The 19,777-nt window shown below is 46.0% G+C and overlaps 1 protein-coding gene across 1 annotated transcript in view; it reads left to right on the forward strand.

Moving 5' to 3' along the window:
- Positions 1-18,534, forward strand: part of ror1 (receptor tyrosine kinase-like orphan receptor 1) — a 178,426-nt gene extending 159,892 nt beyond the window's left edge. Inside the window, exons 3-10 of the mRNA XM_056277463.1 lie at positions 1,757-1,884; positions 3,324-3,641; positions 3,864-4,109; positions 4,677-4,891; positions 9,174-9,353; positions 10,662-10,889; positions 16,025-16,389; positions 17,841-18,534. Coding sequence (XP_056133438.1) covers positions 1,757-1,884; positions 3,324-3,641; positions 3,864-4,109; positions 4,677-4,891; positions 9,174-9,353; positions 10,662-10,889; positions 16,025-16,389; positions 17,841-18,534 — 2,374 coding nt within the window. The remainder of the gene's footprint in view (positions 1-1,756; positions 1,885-3,323; positions 3,642-3,863; positions 4,110-4,676; positions 4,892-9,173; positions 9,354-10,661; positions 10,890-16,024; positions 16,390-17,840) is intronic.
- Positions 18,535-19,777: the final 1,243 nt, after the last annotated feature.

Genomic DNA, 19,777 nt, shown 5'->3' on the forward strand with positions numbered 1-19,777 from the left:
ACCACAATATTAATTTGTTGTTACAGAAACCACAATATTATTTTTGTTGTTACAGAACCACAATATTAATTTGTTGTTACAGAACCACAATATTAATTTGTTGTTACAGATGTGCCTTCAAAATAAAATTTCACATCAGAGCCAAAAGATCTGTTGACCTTTATTATGCCATAAATATAATTAATGGTACCGTGTCCTCCTGCAATCTCTAGTATACAGACCACGGCTCGCCACTCGCCACTCTTGTGTGTGTGTGTGTGTGTGTGTGTGTGTGTGTGTGTGTGTGTGTGTGTGTGTGTGTGTGTGTGTGTGTGTGTGTGTCCGTCCATGTCTGGAAAGCCCATTTAGGTCTGAACAGAGAGGAGTTGAGGGAGAGAGCTGACCTTGGCTCCTCAGTCACTTAACACTCCTCAGAGACAGGGACCCTAATGACCTCTTACCCACATCATGCACACATACACCCGGTGGACTGCTAGCTGTGTGTGTGTGTGTGTGTTTATTGAGCGTGTTTTTCCATCTGTGAGCATGCACACTCTGACCTTGTTTCGACTGCATTGTTGAGGGAATGTCTTCCGCTGTTGTTTATGCAGTGTTTTTCTTGCCAATTTCCCCAAAACAAGTTTCATGACAGTTGCAGCATGGGTGTGTGGGTAGCGGAGGTCGCAGTATTTGCAGCACGTCGATGCACTTGGAATGAGCCTTTGGGTCCCATGTGATTGGTCCATACTTGGGTATATGCACATAAGGTGTGTGTGTGTGGACCCCCCCCCCCCCCGGTGTGGGTCCGTTTGTGTCGGTTTGTCACTGTTGTGTGCATGTGTAAGTCTGTGTGTCTGTCTATGTATATGATGTGTGTTGCTTATGGCGTCATGCATCCCTCCTATAGACTGTGGTTGTGCCTGGTCCTAAAGTCCCCATATGGCACGGCTTAAAGCGCATGACATAGTGATCTCACACTGAGCAAATAGCCTGCTAGTCAAGTATGTGGTTTGTGTGTGCGTGTGTGTGTGTGCATGTGCGTGCATGCGTACCTGCATTATTGTAAATGAGAGCGAGACAGAAGAGAGATGAATGGATACGGGGGGGGGGGATGTGTAAGTAAAGTAGAGAATTAACTTCGATAGAAACTTACCAGCTAAGGAAAGAAGGATTTTTTTTCTGTTATCAAAACGCAAAAGATCATTACCAAATGTGTCACCCACACAACAAAAAGCACGCCCCCCCCCCGCGCGCGCGCCTCTCTTACCCCCTCCCTCCCCATATGTTTCGAATTAGAGCTTATGATGACATCCCCCTGCCATAAACATGAATAAAGTCAAACGGCCAAACATTAAGTCTTAACAGGGTTTACGTGTGTGTTGAGGACTTAAATGTCTATACGTGTGTGTGTGTGTATGTGTGTGTGTTCGTTTTGTTCTTATTCTTGACAAAAGCAGTCGTGTTCTTTTGAAACACCGGCGAGTCTGTAACTAACCGGCCTTTTTCTTACGAGGGATTCTAATTCGTTAGCGTTTTCAGCGATAGTCTAACATAGGGCGACCTCTAGTGGCGTAATGCACGCATTGCGCTTTGGCGTCTCCCACCTTTTCTGATCTGTCACATTCGGACCCCCCCACTCACTATCCCCCTGTTGTTTCATGTATGTATTTTTACACACAATAACTGTTATGATGTAGGATCTTGAAGCCACCCTTTCATTTCAGACATCTCAAAAAGCGGCTACTCTCATCCTGTCCATGTCCTCCTTTTGTCTTAGGGACGACTTTGAAGAGGAGGGCTTCTGCCAGCCATACAGAGGTATAGCCTGTGCCCGCTTCATCGGCAACCGCAGCATCTTTGTTGACTCGCTGCAGATGCAGGGCGAGATCGAGACCCAGATCACCGGTGAGAAATAACTGTGTTTGTGTGCGCACCCAAGTGTGTTTGCGTTGTGGTTGGAGATGCGGCGTTGCTTGCTTGCTTGCTTTGACGGCCATGCTAATAATTTTCTTGCCCCGGGTCGTCCTCCGCACAAGCATGCGCAGAGATTTTCGGCGGTGATGTAGGTGTGATGTTTGGCTGACAGTCGTGCGTTCGCAGCCGTCCCGCGGTCTTGCATTACAGTGCAAGCCGACAACTCGCCCACAGGCGGCAGGACTGCTAGCAAACAGAGAGCCTACATCACTCACCGTTTTGTGACGACTGTTAAACTTTGCACACTTCTGTGTTCGGCCCCCCGAAAATTTTTGTTTTTAATAAAAAAAGCGTCGCAATCACGAACTACCGAGTGTGTAACTTGTTATTAGCATCGAGAGCATCGCTTTTACAGAGGTCAGCACAAGTACAGCTGGATAAACCCAGTTTATGGCGCACACATGTGCTACATGCCCTTTTTTAGTGCAGTGTGTGCATTTGTGTGTGTCTATGTTTTGATTTTTTGTTTGTGTGCATATATGTTTATACAGCGCTTGAAGGCTCGTGTTTTTAATTATATCGGCGCATCCATCAGCCTTTCTCCCGAGCTGCTCTTTCAGAGGCCGGCCGACTCAGGGACCCAGCCGCACGAAGCCGGTCTCTAATCTGGGACATCAAGGAGGAGTGATAACTAAGATGCATGGAGCAGCACGGTTGTAATAAGCCTACAGCCTGACTGTAAATCACACAACTGACAACCGGGGGCCGTTTCTCGAATTTAACGTCGCCCTCGCCGATTTTCGGTACACGTCCGTGCGTGTATTTCGACACAGCGTGTGGATAAGCCTCTGATCCGTTTCCTAATTGCTTCTTCAAACCCCGTCTCTTGACCCCTTCGCCCCGCCAGCCCCGCAGCCACAAGCGATAGAGAGGCATGTGTTAGCAATAAGTATACAGTAGGACCATGAATCATGCATTTAAAAGCTATCGCGTTCATTTCGGGTCCCCCTTTTGATCCATTACGTGTGTAGATATTCAAAGGCCAAAAATGACTAAAGACGGTATTTCCCATGTTACAGCTAATGATTTTAAGATGATTACATGCCAGTAACATGATTACAAGTTAGCCTCTCAAATTCTTGATACGTTGCCGACATCCGTGATAGTATGTTTTAAATTAGTTATTTTTTTGATTTATATTCTGTCACGAAAATACTTGAACAGCTCAGAAATGCTCCAATAGTCGAATTTTTCCTGTCGTGTGGGATCTGTTAAACATCTGTTTTCAGCTTGTTGCCAAACATCTTTTGACAACCCTCTGCAAAATGTATAGCAAGGCCATCCGCCTTGCAACATGCAAGTTGCATGTTGTTTTTTTGACCCGTCTAGTCTAATGCAATGCTTCTTTCTTTCTTCTTCCTCATTTCCAGCTGCCTTCACTATGATCGGGACATCCAATCACCTGTCCGACCGATGCTCCCAGTTTGCAATCCCTTCTCTGTGCCACTTCGCCTTCCCCACCTGCGACCGCAGCTCGGGCACAGACAAGCCCAGGGACCTGTGCAAGGATGAGTGCGAGATCCTGGAGAACGACCTGTGCAAGACCGAATACATCATCGCCCGCTCAAACCCCATCATTCTCAAAAGGCTGAAGCTGCCAAACTGCGATGACCTGGCCGCTTCGGATAGCCCCGAGGCTGCCAACTGTCTGAGGATTGGCATCCCCATGGCGGAGCCCATCAACAAGAGTAAGGCACACACTCTCTCTTACGTCCTTCGCACGGTTGTTAGAACGTGACTGAACTGATTGGCAAGCCCTGGAAATGCACTTGTGATAGATTTATAACCACTCTCTAATGACATAACGATAGACCACAAATACAAATGTCTCGTTAAAATGTGCAACGATCCAAATGTCTCGTTAAAACTCGCAACAACATACTAATTCCGCCCTCCCTTATTCTCTCCAGGCCACAAATGTTTCAACAACACCGGGGTGGATTATCGCGGTACCGTCAGCGTGACCAAGTCGGGCCGCCAGTGTCAGCCGTGGAACTCCCAGTACCCGCACAGCCATAGCTACCTGGCCGTTCGCTACCCGGAGCTGAACGGGGGGCATTCTTACTGCCGCAACCCAGGGAACAAACACGAGGAGCCCTGGTGTTTCACCTTGGACGAGGGGGTCCGCATGGAGCTGTGCGACATACCTATCTGCGGTGAGAGCCCACTAGGAAAAAGTGTAGTGCTGCACTCATGTGGGTGAAGTGAGAAAATTGCCCACCGGAATAAACGCCCCCTCGTTCTGTTAAGCAACGTGACAGCCAGTCCCAGTCAGTCCATCCATCCATCCATTATCCAAACTGCTTATCCTGCTCTCAGGGTCGCAGGGATACTGGAGCCTACCCCAGCAGTCATTGGGCGGCAGGCAGGGAGGCACCCTGGACAGGCCGCCAGGCCATCACACATTCACACCTAGGGACAATTTAGTACGGCCGATTCACCTGACCTACATTTCAGTTCCAATTAAGTTATTTTCCATCCATCCATCCATCCACCCATCCATCCATCCATCCACCCATCCATCCATTATCCGAACCGCTTATCCTGTTCTCAGGGTCGCGGGGATGCTGGAGCCTATCGTTTAAAAGGCAATCTATATAATTATATCTGTCATTAGCAATGCCGTTGCAAATTAGGGGTAGGCATGCAGCAGGGGAATAAGAGTCAGAAGCACGTCTGTGTCTATTAATTATCTTTGTCCATTTGTTCACCCATCCATCCAGATCACAACGAGAGCAGCACCAGCAGCAACATGGAGATCTTGTACATCCTGGTTCCCAGTGTAGCCATCCCCTTAGCCATCGCCCTGCTCTTCTTCTTCATCTGTGTCTGCCGCAACAACCAGAAGTCCTCCAGGCCCCCTGCGCCGCGGCAGCCTAAACCAGTCCGTGGACAAAACGTCGAGATGTCCATGCTCACCACCGCATACAAGCCCAAGGTGAGCCCAAAGCATGCAGGGGACACACGAAGCAAGAGTGCGTTCTTGTTCCACACAGATAGTGGATAATTCACTGGGCAAATCAAGATGTGTGGGTTGTTTTACGAGCGAGGAAGGAGGACACGGGCGGACGGACGGTGAACAGCCAGCGTGACTAATGTCCTTTTCACGCCGCGTCGCGTGAAGCCCGAGTGTAGCGGGGCCAACACTGAGGGCGCAGAGAGTGGCCAAAGGAGGGCAGTGACGCTCATAAATCTCTGTGGCAAAGCTCTGCCAACTTTACACACTTAAGTGGAGGTGCCGACAATGCTGCAATAATGTGTTTGCGAATGCAGCACAAGAATGATTAAGCACCGCCCACAATGGTGGTCCTCCGTCCTATCTATCTGTCTGTCTTTCTTTGTCTTGTCTGTCTTTACTTCTTTCTTTCTTTCCTCTCCTCTGATTTTGTCTCTCCCTCTCCAGAGAGAGTCAAGGACATATGGGACTACTACTCCAGAGAGACGTCCTTTGACTGTCATTGTCTTACTCATGCATTCCTTGCTTACTAAGCAGCAAATTGGCCCAATAATGATCGATAACACACACACACACATACATGGGCACATAAACATACACACACACACACACACACACACACACGTAAATACACATGTGCACACACACACAGACACAGACACACACACACACACACACACACACACACAAACTCAAATGTACCAGAGCATACCACACCACAAAGCTTTGTGGACTCTCATGTGGTAAATCTAAATGAGAGCTCTTTTGCTGTGTTTGTCTTTCAGAGTCATAACAACACACTACAGAAGGGAGTCAAAACACTGGCACAACCCCGTGTGTCCACAGGACAAAGCGCGCCGGGGTTACCGCGTTGAATGTGTCTTATGTATTTGTGAGTGCCTGCATGCGCGAGGGAACGAGTGCAATATTGAATGCGCTCTAGACCAATACTAATTACGTTTGCCTGTTGTGTGTGCGTGCACATGTGTGTGCGTGTGTGTGCGAGAGGATGAGAGGGAGAGACGGAGACCTTCCTGGCAAAGCCTCCGATCTCTATCATCAGAGGCCAGTAGGTCCAAGAATGTTCGGCTGCAGCTCTTTTTCTCTGTTTATTTCTCTGTCTCCACCTCTCTCTTCTGCTAGCTAGCTAGCGAGCTATATAGCTCTATCTAGCCAGATCTAACTAGCTAGCTAGCTAGCTGGCTAGCTATCTATCGATTAAACGCAACAAAACTTAGTTTGGCAGCAATCCACCCCACTTAGCAACATATATAAATATGTAAATATATATAGATACATTAAAATATAATAAAAAGCCATAGTCATATGAGGACACAAAATTGTAAAAATAAAATACCATATGTGGTTGTCAACGTTGACACTTATTGCACTTATTGCATTAGCAGCAGTTAGATATTGCACCCGGGGGCAGAGTAATTGTTTGGGGAGGGGGGGGGGTTATGGGTTCAGCAGCCTGTTCACAGCCCTGGGGAAAAAGGCTGTTTCTCAGCCTGTTGGTCTGTGTGCATATGGTTCAGTCTGAGCCTTCCTGAGGGGAGGGTGGTGAACGGGGTGTCCGGGGCATGTGGGGGGGGGGTCTCTTGTGATGTTAGAAGCCTGTTGGCGGAGATGGCTCGAGTGGATGTCTCTCAAGTTTGGGAGCGAGGAGCCGGCGATCCGCAGCCGTTTTATCCGTCTGCTGCGGGTCCGAGATACCTTTTCTTCGCCGCCTGCCTCCACATTTCTCTTTGCATATCTCTCCATCTCTGTCGGTCTATCTTTTACTTTGCGTCCCTCTATCACAGTCGCTCTCTCTCTCTCTCTCTCTCTCTCTCTTGCTCGCTCGCTCGCTCACTCACACACAGTGACTCTTTGTAATGTGGGTCGTCGAGCCTTTTTCTGCCAGCCAGCGCAAACCCCACCGTAGAATCTGTATCATATTTCCTGCAAGGTTGCATACTTGTTCATATCGTGTCTGTGTATCTTCACCCACATAGTTTGCTGGGTTATCTAGACAGTGTGTCTGCATAAACTGGCGCTGCGGCTCAAGGTAACGTCTGTAATGTTACAACCAGCAGCTGTGGACAGAACCGTGGAAGGTCTCAGCGGTGCGGGCCCTGAGCCATCTTGAAATTGTTCCTGCTTCAGGCTCATTTTGATCTTTGTTGGGAGATTTTCAAATTGACAACTGTTTCGGAATTATGCTGTTGTTGTTTTTTTAAGTTTTTGGAAATCATGGTCATAAAAATGCTCCTTAATTCAAGTGAGGAAAAACAGGCCATTGGAATTGACACGTTTTCGGAGCAGTTTAGTGTTTTCATCTGTTTTGTAGCACACCTACACCTGAAGGGGGGGGGCTGTTTCGCGTGCTTGCACGTGTGTGATAAAAGGTGGAGGATTTATATGTCAACTCTCCGCTCCGGCTTTCTTTTCAAGTGTCTAAAAGTATATCCATATATACATCCAAAGTACATCCATATATTTTCAGAGGCATTTTAGCCGGGCCGCTGTGCACAACGCGGGGTCACCGGGGGGTCATCGGCTGTGACAGCTTCTTTCATGCACACAAGAACACACACTCACTCACACATACACACACACACACGTTGTGCGGTGTTGTGAGGAGGATCTGAGGGTTCGGGGCGGGCGGGGGGTGGGGTGGGGGCGGGAGGGCTGGAAACAAACTCGTAACTAAAGACATCTGTCTGCTTCATAACATGAGCAACTCCCCACACTCCCTTCCACCACACACACACACACACACAAACACACATAGAGCTAATCAGCCCATTTATCCTGCCCCCCCCCCTTCATGCACAAACCACTACCATCTCTCCTACTCACCTCCACCCCCCACAGGGCCCACCGAGGCCCCCCTCTGTTGTTCTCTCAGGAATTTCATTATTCATCTTCAAGTTCCTAGAATCACAGAATCTCCGCCAAGCCCCCCCCCCCCGTCCCCTTTCTCCCCTTTTATCTTCTCCCAAGTACACACACACACACACACACCTTTTCTCTCACTGACACGCACACACACATGCAGTCCCCCACCCCCTATGCCTCCTCCTCCTCCCCCTCTGGGATCACCTGGACAGCTCTCAAAAAAGAGAGCTTGCTGAAGTTTGCTCAGATGGTAAGGCTTGAAAGACAAACAACAATACCAGATGGTAAGGAACAAAGAGCTCCAAAGAGCTTGTTCCAATATCCCAGTACCCGCTCCTCACCAGGAGAGAGGGAGCGAGCTCCTCTGAACCCCGTCTACAGTACGCTGTTTCTCTTTTTTGTTGTGGTTGTTTGTTTGTTTTTTAACAATGGACATGGAGTTCTAATATGGCTGCAATCAGATGAAATTATTGTTGAGATGGACCAACAATGCGTTTTTGTGCGTTGTCCACCGGGTTTCATTTGAGGGTCCTGGGTCCTGACAGAATGTTATGAGCGTCACACCTTTTGGTACGACTTTAAATGTGAGCCTCGGCGTTTTGTTACTGACCTGGAAAAACATCACATCTGAATTCTTCTTATTATTTGCGAGAGGTCTCCCACTGACACCTGTGCCTGTTTGGCATTAAAACTACAAGTGTGCAGCGTTGTGGTTTGGCTCCGCTCGCGGTTTATGAGGCATAGTATTGACAGATAAGATAATGTCAGGTACGGTAGATAAAAAAAAACAACAGTCAGAAAGCGAAGACAATCAAACGTGCACTCCGAGTGCTGATGGAAAAGGAGAGAGGAGTGTTTACCGTCCTGCTGCTGTCATGGCACGGGCATTATTCACCAGAAAACAATAATGGCCTGTTATCCCGGTGCCAGGTTTGAGAGCTGGGGTATTTGCTGACTTCGCTTTCCAACGTTTAATGTCATTTATTAAGGGGCCGGGCTGGGGAGGTGACGTAATGGATTCAGCTTGATTGTGATAATTATTAGCTCTATATTTTCTCTCTCTCTCTCTGCAGCACGGACACACGAGCTTGCAGACTGACACTAACTTACTGTTATATTAGGCAGTGTGCCTGCATTAAATTAGAACCAGCACCGCGGTTAAAATTTATGTCCACTTTTCGTTCTCCCACACAAGGACAATTATGATAAATGTATGAACACTGGCTGAGCAAAGAAAATATGACCTAACTCTCTTTGACTGTCTTTCATTTTTGCTGTCTCCTTTTTAAATGCTCTCAATGTTTCTCTACTCTTGCCCCCCCCTCCACCCCCTCCTCCTTTCTTTGCCCCCCCCCCCCGCCTCCCCTTGTTCTCTCCCCAGAGTAAGGCCAAAGAGCTGCCCCTTTCGGCGGTGCGCTTCATGGAGGAGTTGGGCGAGTGTGGATTGGGGAAGATCTACAAGGGCCACCTTTACCTGCCAGGCATGGACCAGGCCCAGCTTGTGGCTATCAAGACCCTGAAGGATTTCTCCAGCACCCAGCTGTGGGGTGAATTTCAGCAGGTATTGACCATATCACCCCCTCCCCATATCACATATCTCAATTTCAAGGATATTTCGGAGGGGGGGGGGGTTATAGCCTGGGTCATAGTTTTTGTCATTATTTATATTGGTTATGATGTCATTGACCACCAATTAGCAAAGCTTTACAGCCGCATCTTACAGGACAGCCGAACATGAGCGTCCACAATGACCAGCCTGTACTAACCGTAGGTAGAGGCAACTATGGATAACCTATGGGTAAAGTGCCTGGCTGGCACAATTAAGAAGTCAGATAATTGAAAGTCATGTACACAGTTCAAATAAGGCACTAGGGTTTTGTTGTTGTTGTTGTTGAAAGGACAGGTTTAAGGTTCGTGTTCAGTTGCCTCATTAAGACACCATTGTGTGTAAAATCTCCAAAATGGAGCCACTGAGTAAAATGATAACATAGTCAATATGAATGATGACAAACACGATGGAAATAACACCCAGGTTGTAATAAACTAGGATTATCCTTTAATCTCCTTATTCCAGTTTTACAGCATTCAGCTGAATTCAATTTTTTTGAGAAACTTGATTTATAGATTGGTTTTACAAAGCTGTTCCTACTCACCTCATCAGACGTCCTCACAAACAGTAATATAGTTGTCAGTATTATTTAAATCTCTGGTACTGAAGCTATACCTGACACCATTAGAGGATAGTATGTCTCGATCATATTGCTATGTTCAGAGTGGTAAGACAGGTTAACCACATGAAGAGTGGGGTGTGACGATAGCGAATATAACATCTTCGTTGGGTGGCCCAGTGGTTAGCGCTGTCGCCTCACAGCAAGAAGGTCCTGGGTTCCCGGGGTTGTCCAACCTTGGGGGGGTCATCCCAGGTCGTCCTCTGTGTGGAGTTTGCCTGTTCTCCCCGTGTCTGCGGTGGGTTTTCTCCAGGCGCTCCGGTTTCCCCCACCATCAAAAAAGACATGCATATTAGGTTTTATACTCCTGTCTTGTGTCCCCGACTGGGGATAGCAAGACGAACTGGAGTTGGTCCCCGGGTGCTGCACGGCAGCTGCCCACTGCTACACAGCTACTATAGGATGGGTTAAGTGCAGAGCGGGATTTCTCCACGGGGATTAATATAGTATATCAAAATCAAAAAAAGATCAAATCCACACACTGACCATCCACCTTTAAGTCCTTCCTCTTAATGAGCATCTTCATCTTCCTGTCCCCAACAAAGCTCATCAAAATGCAGTTATATATATTTTTCTTTCTTTTTTTTTGGTTGGATTTCACATTTCACATTTTTCAAAATGCTTTCCAATTCTGAACACAGGAGGCTTCGGTGCTGGGCGAGTTGCACCACCCCAATGTGGTGTGCCTGCTGGGTGTAGTTACACAGGAGCAGCCTGTCTGCATGCTCTTTGAGTTCCTGCCCCAAGGTGACCTCCATGAGTTCCTCATCATGCGCTCGCCACACTCTGATGTGGGCTGCAGCAGCGACGAGGATGGGACAGTGAAGTCCAGCCTGGACCACGGCGACTTCCTCCACATGTCTATACAGGTAGGGCTTTACAAGTCATTAACACTTAACAGCCAATCAAGGGAAACTGGTGGCAAATCAAATGAGAACAAACAGTAAGATTTTCAAGGACAAAGTGGGACACATTTATAATGTCCACTCATTATAGGTTACCAACACAAACAGGTTCAAGATATTATTGTCGTGAGTACAATGAAACAGCATGGAAGCAAGTGCTCCAGGCTATGAAATTCTTTGGCTTAGAGCTTACAGCATATACGCAAATGAAATAAACATCTAAGTAATATAGACGTATAAATATATATATATATATATATATATATATATATATATATATATATATATACACTACCGTTCAAAAGTTTGGGATCACCCAAACAATTTTGTGTTTTCCATGAAAAGTCACACTTATTCACCACCATATGTTGTGAAATGAATAGAAAATAGAGTCAAGACATTGACAAGGTTAGAAATAATGATTTGTATTTGAAATAAGATTTTTTTTACATCAAACTTTGCTTTCGTCAAAGAATCCTCCATTTGCAGCAATTACAGCATTGCAGACCTTTGGCATTCTAGCTGTTAATTTGTTGAGGTAATCTGGAGAAATTGCACCCCACGCTTCCAGAAGCAGCTCCCACAAGTTGGATTGGTTGGATGGGCACTTCTTTGAGCAGATTGAGTTTCTGGAGCATCACATTTGTGGGGTCAATTAAACGCTCAAAATGGCCAGAAAAAGAGAACTTTCATCTGAAACTCGACAGTCTATTCTTGTTCTTAGAAATGAAGGCTATTCCATGCGAGAAATTGCTAAGAAATTGAAGATTTCCTACACCGGTGTGTACTACTCCCTTCAGAGGACAGCACAAACAGGCTCTAACCAGAGTAGAAAAAGAAGTGGGAGGCCGCGTTGCACAACTGAGCAAGAAGATAAGTACATTAGAGTCTCTAGTTTGAGAAACAGACGCCTCACAGGTCCCCAACTGGCATCTTCATTAAATAGTACCTGTTAGAGCCTGTTTGTGCTGTCCTCTGAAGGGAGTAGTACACACCGGTGTAGGAAATCTTCAATTTCTTAGCAATTTCTCGCATGGAATAGCCTTCATTTCTAAGAACAAGAATAGACTGTCGAGTTTCAGATGAAAGTTCTCTTTTTCTGGCCATTTTGAGCGTTTAATTGACCCCACAAATGTGATGCTCCAGAAACTCAATCTGCTCAAAGAAGTGCCCATCCAACCAATCCAACTTGTGGGAGCTGCTTCTGGAAGCGTGGGGTGCAATTTCTCCAGATTACCTCAACAAATTAACAGCTAGAATGCCAAAGGTCTGCAATGCTGTAATTGCTGCAAATGGAGGATTCTTTGACGAAAGCAAAGTTTGATGTAAAAAAAATCTTATTTCAAATACAAATCATTATTTCTAACCTTGTCAATGTCTTGACTCTATTTTCTATTCATTTCACAACATATGGTGGTGAATAAGTGTGACTTTTCATGGAAAACACGAAATTGTTTGGGTGATCCCAAACTTTTGAACGGTAGTGTATATATATATATATATATATATATATATACATACATCGGCTTCAGAAAGTATTCAGACCCCTTCACTTTTTACACACCTTATTGTGTTGTACATTTAATTTTAAATGGATAAAATTGCCATTTTTGCCCATCGGTTTACACTCAATAGCCCATAATGACAAAGTGAAAACATGTTTAGAAATCTCTGCAAATCTATTAAATCAAAAACTGAAATATCTCATTTATATATAAGCATTCAGACCCTTAGCGCAGTACTTTGTTGGCAGCAATTACAGCTTTGAGTCTTCTTGGGTAAGTCTCTAAAGGCTTTGCACACCTGGATTTGGGCAGTTTATCCCGTTCTTACGGGCAGATCCTCTCAGGCTCCATCAGATTGGATGCGTGTACTGCCATCTTCCGGTCTCTCCACAGATTTTCTATGGGGTTTAAGTCTGGGCTTTGGCTGGGCCACTCAAGGACAGTCAGGGACATGTTCCAAAGCCACTCCAGTGCCATCTTGGCTGTATGCTTCGGGTCATTGTATGCTTTGGGTCATCGTCTTGCTGAAAAGTGAACCTTCGCCCCAGTCTGAGGTCGCGTGCACTCTGGAGCAGGTTTTCTTCAAGGACCTCTCTGTGTTTTGTCTGCAGTCATCCTTCCCTCAGTTCTGACCAGTCTCCCTGTCCGTGCTGCTGAGAAGCACTCCCATAGCATGATGCTGCCACCACCATGCTTTACCATAGAGATGGTATTAGCCAGGTGATGAGCAGTGCCTGGTGTTCGCCAGACATAGTGCTTGGAGTTCTGCCCAAAGAGTTCAATTTTTGTCTCATCAGACCAGAGAATGTCTTGATTCATGCTCAATAAATGTTGTATCCAGATGAATGGATTCAACCTTCTTTAACGGACCAGATAATCTTTTCCTCCTGTTCTCAGAGTCCTTTAAATGCTGTTTGGCATACCTTTCATGCAACTGAGATGGTTGTCCATCCAGCAGGTTCTCACATCTCTGTAGAAGACTTCCGAAGCTCTGTTAGAGTGATTGTTGGGTTCTTGGTCACCCCCCTGACCAATGCCCTTCTTGCCCTGATCCTCATTTTGGCTGGACAGCCAATGCTAGAAAGCGTCCTAGTGGTTCCAAACTTTTTCCATTTCACAATTATTGAGGCCATTGTGCGCCTGGGAACACTCAAAGCTTTAGAAATGGAAGGGCGTCCGGGTAGCATAGCAGTCTATTCCGTTGCCTACCAACACAGGGATCACCGGTTCAAATCCCCGTGTTACCTCCGGCTTGGTCGGGTGTCCCTACAGACACAATTGGCCATGTCTGTGGGTAGGAATCCGGATGTGGGTATGTGTCCTGGTCACTGCACTAGCGCCTCCCCTGGTCGGTTGGGGGCGCCTGTTCAGGGGGGAGGGGGAACTGCGGGGGGGGATAGTGTGAGCTTCCCACGCACTACATCCCCATGGCAAAACTCCTCACTGTCAGGTGAAAAGAAGCAGCTGGTGACTCCACATGTATCGGAGGAGGCATGTGGTAGTCTGCAACCCTCCCCAGATCGGCAGAGGGGGTGGAGTAGTGATCAGGACCACTCGGAAGAGTGGGGTAATTGACCGGGTATAGTTGGGGAGAAAAAAAAAGGCGGGGGGTCCCAAAAAAAAACAGCTTTAGAAATGGTTTTATACCCTTGCCCTGATCTATGCCGCGACACAGTTTTATTACAGAGGTCTGCAGACAATTCTGTGGACTTCATGGTTTGGTCTCTGGCCTGAAATGCAGTGTGAATTATGGGACCTTATATACACAGGTGTGTGCTTTTCTAAAATAAATCCAGTCAATTCAGTTTGCCACAGGTGGACTCCAATCAAGTTCTAGGTGCATCTCAAGGATAATTATAGTAAGCAGGATGCCCCTGACCACAAGTTGGAGTGCCACAGCAACGGGTCTGAATACTTATGTAAATGAGATTTCAGTTTTTGATTTTTAATAAATTTGCAAAAAAAAAATTCTAAAAACATCTTTTCACTTTGTCATTATGGGTTGTTTGTGCAGCTTGATGGGCAGAAATGGCAATTTTATCCATTTAAAATTAAATCTACGTGAAGGGGTCTGAATACTTTGTGAAGCCGCTGTGTATAGATGTTATATATAATGTGTATAAGGCTTAATTTTTATCCTGTTATAATAGGCTTTGATGATTAGGTTTTCGCATTAGCTCAATCAAGCTTAATTGCAAAGGGATTTCCTTCCTTCACTGAGGAGACTAATCCCCGTTCCAGTAACTTCATAAACAATCTCGGGAGTTTTGGAAGGAAGACGCCTTGCCAAATAAAACATTGCTTTTATGAACAATGGGGGTATAGTCTTGCCTATAAAAACTCCAAAAGCCATACTTATCATTTGAGGAGATAGTCATACATAATGTTTTTTGGCTGGACGGGACCAGCGGGCTGGACCGGACCAGGGAATGTCGCTGACTGACTGAATGACTAAGTGATCATGTTTGACACGAAACCAGGCTATGGAAGATACAGATAATGCAAACCAAAAGAAAAATCCATTTTACTGATAGATATGTACTATCCAGGGGGCGGTGTGTATTTTCGGAACAACTGGCCTTCGGAGCAGGAGGCTTATTTTTGGGGATAATGGCTGTTGGACAAATGGGCTTTCAGTCCAATGGGGTATTTTTTGGACTATTGGGGTTTTGGAATAATGGGCCATCATCGGAACAATGGGCAGTCCCTCAGGTGGCCATGTCAGACAATTCTTGCTGTACTTGATGACATCAATGATGACGTTGAAGCGGCCTACTGTGTTCTTGGCACAAAGCCACCATTTATGCTTCGCCACATGGATAATTGCAATCAGATGCAAAACGAGGGCGAACTGCACTCGGCCGCAAAACTTTATGGGCGTGTTTGTGCTGTAGTATTATTCGTGCAATATCTTTTGTGAATCGCACCGTTAGACGGGGCAGAGGAGGGTTGCAAGTGACACATAATTCATCGTCAGCAGCCGCAATCCATTCTTTGTGAATTCGCCTGTCAGTACAGAGTGAGCCTTAGAAAAACGAGAGACATCCGTGGATAGAAACAGATGAAAGAGGAGGGGGAGTTAACAGATAATTAGAATAGGCATACTTACAATTAAATTTAGTTCTCTTTCAAATGCATCTATAACCTTTTTTTCTTTTCTCGAATGTAGCTTAACCATGTCATGTGATATGATATTACAGTACACTATAACAACAAATATTACTGGGACCACTACAGAAAATTGCAGATGAACATTTAACATCCAGTAATTCACATTATAGACACTACCACTGACTATCCCTCTTACTATTGGCTGCAATTTCCAACATTGACCATACGCGGTCCAGCCATATACTAGGTTTTGACCTAGTCTTGTTAGATTAATCAGCAATGTTAATTCAGATGGAGTTGGTTTTCCCAGTGGTTCAGTCATTGTTGGTTCAGATCCAAATTGCATGTCATCTCCCTTTCTCTCCCATCTCTTCCCCAGAACTAGACCATCAGAGTTAAGACTTCAAAATTGAATGTGATGGATGTGATTGCTTCAGAGGAGCTAGAACATTTTCTAACCAAATTTCATTTGATCAAACCCAGATTGCTTCTGGGATGGAGTATCTAGCCAGCCACTTCTACATTCACAAAGACCTGGCAGCCCGAAACATTTTGGTGGGCGAACAGCTCCACATCAAGATCTCAGACCTAGGCCTCTCGAGAGAGATCTACTCCTCTGACTACTACCATGTTCAACCCAAATCCCTGCTGCCCATCCGCTGGATGCCCCCAGAAGCCATAGCCTATGGCAAGTTCACCACAGACTCGGACATCTGGTCTTTTGGTGTGGTGCTGTGGGAGATCTTCAGTTATGGCCTGCAGCCATACTACGGCTTTTCCAACCAGGAAGTGATGGAGATGGTCAGGAAACGGCAGCTGCTGCCCTGTCCAGAAGACTGCCCACCAAGGTAGGCCTACATTAATTAACATGTCTGCTGTTGTTTTATTTAGGGGGGGTGGATGTATATATATATATATATATATATCTTAAAAGGTTTGAATTATGTCCTATATTTTACAGGCTACAATGACGTGCTAATGAATGGTGCTGAACAATATAAACTAAGCACAAAAAGTAAGGAAATGTGTGTTTGGTAGATTATTTCTTTGTTGTAACAATGCTTCTTGGCAATAAATCTTATACCGTTGGAAAGCCTGTTTATTTCCCATTTAAATGGTGCCGGATTTATAAGGAAAATGCATTTGTGGGATGAGCAGCAGAGCTGAGTATGTGGGTTGCGCCCATGACAATTTGCCAAATCTCCTCTGCCAATTCCAAACAGCTTATTTTGCTGTTGCTATTGACTCTTGTTTTGAGCTTCTGGTACCCCAGGTGCTGACAATCAGCTGCCTGATATAAGATTTATTGCCAAGAAGCATTGTTACAACAAAGAAATAATCTACCAAACACAAATTCCTTTACTTTTTGTGCTAAGTATAGAAAGTGTTATTATCATGGTCAAAGGGGATTTTTCATAGTACCTATACATCACATGCTTACATATGTGATAATAGTTAAGTAGTTAAGATTTCAACTGAGGTTCATCACATTGAACTGCTTGGTCATGTAACGTGAACTATCAAACCAAATGTTCCTCCCTCAAATATTTCACAACTCTTTTTAGACAACAAAATTGTGTATTGTAATACGACAATGTCAGACTTGTCATTCAGTTGTCATCCAATACAATACCTGTTCAGACAATTAACATCCAATACAATACCGGTGAAAGACAATTAACAATGATACTGAATTATTGCTCAGCCCTACTAGTGAACATCTGACACGTGTAGAAACCACACGATGTTTCTTCTTCGTGGCATTCCAAAGCCTTCATCGGCTCATGCTAACACCGCCAGCGTAATTATTTCCTAAACCATATTAGTAAAAAACAGATGCTCAAGATGGCCCAAAAGACAGAACAGACAAGTATTACTGTCCCCCAAGTTACTACAACACTACAGATGATAAAAGTAGCACGTAAACAAGTGATTTAGTCCTTTTGTTTGCTTTTTTTTGTGCTTTTGTTTGTTTTTTGTTTTTTCACTGTCATCCATCAAGAAATCCAAATCCAACTTGATCATGAGTCATCTTTGACCAGGAAATATTCATGAGCAGTAACACAAATGTGTATATGTCAGCGAAACTACTGACAGTGAAGTGAGATAGGAGGCAAAGCTGCACTGCAGCCCCGCTCACAGATGGACATCTAGGCATGAACGCAGCACTGTAAAACTGGGCCAGCTGATCTTAACCTTGAGCTTAACCATTCAGCATAGCAGGAGGAAAAAAAACAAAGAAAGAAGTTTGCTTGCAACTAAGGAAACTTTAACTCTAGAGAACTTTACTTCCACACAGGGTCTATGGCCTGATGACAGAATGCTGGCAGGAGGGCCCCGCTCGCCGCCCACGCTTCAAGGACATCCACTCACGCCTACGTGCGTGGGAAGGACTGTCGTCCCACGCCAGCTCCAGCACACCCTCTGGTGGCGGGGGCAACGCAACCACCCAGACCACCTCACTCAGCGCCAGCCCAGTCAGCAACCTCAGCAACCAACGCTTCGCCGCTGCAGCCACCGCAGGATACCTCTACCCCGCCCAGGGCCTCGCCTCGCCGGCCCAGATGGGCCAGATTCCTGCCTGGACACCTGTCGCGGTGCCCCAGACCCACCAGCGATTCATTCCCGTCAACGGCTTCCCCATCCCACCGGGCTACGCGGCTTTCCCGGCCCACTTCCCTCCCCAGGCACCCCCCGCCAGAGTTGTCCAGCATCACCTACCCCCTCCCAAGAGCCGCTCGCCCAGTAGTGCCAGTGGCTCGACCAGCACGGGTCACGTCAGCGGTGTGCCCTCCACTACGGGCTCCAACAACGATGCCAACACGCCGCTGCTCTCCCACTGTGCGGCACCAGGGGGCATTGGGGGGGTGGGTCAGGTGTACGGACAAGTATCCCAGAAGGGAGCGGACCATGCATCGCAGACATCAGCGCTGCTTACCAATGACTCCAACATACTGATGTACAATGACTCGGTCATCACAGCAGACCTGTAGACAGAAGGATTCTCATAATTATTCTGTCCGGGACCCAAATTTGAAAAACTTCAGTCTTTCAGACAGGGACCCAGTCTATTAAGTCAAATGCCTCTACTCTGGTGATATGTAGAGCCGCTAGAAAATAGGCCCTGCAAGAGATTTTGGGTTCCAACCCAAAGTTTAAGAGACACTGCTACACATATACTTACAGCTATTTGCTTACTTTTAAAATGTCTTGCTGTTTAAAGTAAGTGTACTTTACTTTCTTCGAAAATGTGCTGTTACTATTTTTATCATAACCTCTGTGTAAATACAGTACATAGGTCTTGGATGAATGAAAAGCATTGTTATATATATATTCAAAGGCGGAGAACAATTTGGATTTGTTTAGCGAGGAACTGTTAAGAGGAGAAAAGGTTTAAGTCTGTCATCATTTGCAAGTCTCTCGATGAAGGTCCAGCCCCAATGACTTGACGGACTGGCTTGCTGGCTGGCCGGCTGGCTGGCTGGGAACCGAGTTGTTGCAGCAGTTTCTACATAACCAACACATCAGCCAGGAGACTATTGCATCTGAAAGTTGTTACGAGGAAGAAAAAAAATACATTAAGAGATGTGGTTTTCACCTTTATAGAGTTCGAGTGCCTTTCAGCGATGCTGTTTCTGCTTGTTGCTGAGTGTATTAAAGGAAAGTATGCATTTTTACAGCGATCTGTCGGCCACATGCTACAGCCAAGCATGGCGGATGACAGACCTGACAAACCAGAAACGGATTATTTTTTTCTTTAATTGGGCAGACTGGCACATCCCTGGCCTGCTGAACACTACGAGAGAGTCTGCAAACACTTTTGGCTGCCCTGTGTCTGTGTGATGAGTTATAATGGCAACGAGGCCCACGGGCACGACTCCCCGCCCGCTCATCCTGAAAGCGCCGTGCGAGGTTTCGAGCTGCTTAATTTCGACCAGGCAACTGATGGTTTCGCGACACGGCATTGAGTAAGCAACCCGATAGCAGACAACTGCGAATGGATGTCAGCGGTTTAGGGGTTGTTGTTCCGAGTTTTCGGCTGACAGCTGAGTAATCTAGGCTTTGTGCAGTCCGGCAGCCAGCGCATCACCCTTTTTTTTTTGCGAACAGCTTGGATCAGAAACACGCTTCCCGGACTTCTTTACAAACTCAGCACCACATGTGTGTAGAACATGGATACCGCGGCGCCAAATTACAATCTCGCTGGCTTTGTTCAGTCGTCAGACGTGACGGGGA

This window comes from Lampris incognitus, chromosome 3 (assembly GCF_029633865.1).
Source record: "Lampris incognitus isolate fLamInc1 chromosome 3, fLamInc1.hap2, whole genome shotgun sequence".
Taxonomy (NCBI): Eukaryota; Metazoa; Chordata; class Actinopteri; order Lampriformes; family Lampridae; genus Lampris; species Lampris incognitus.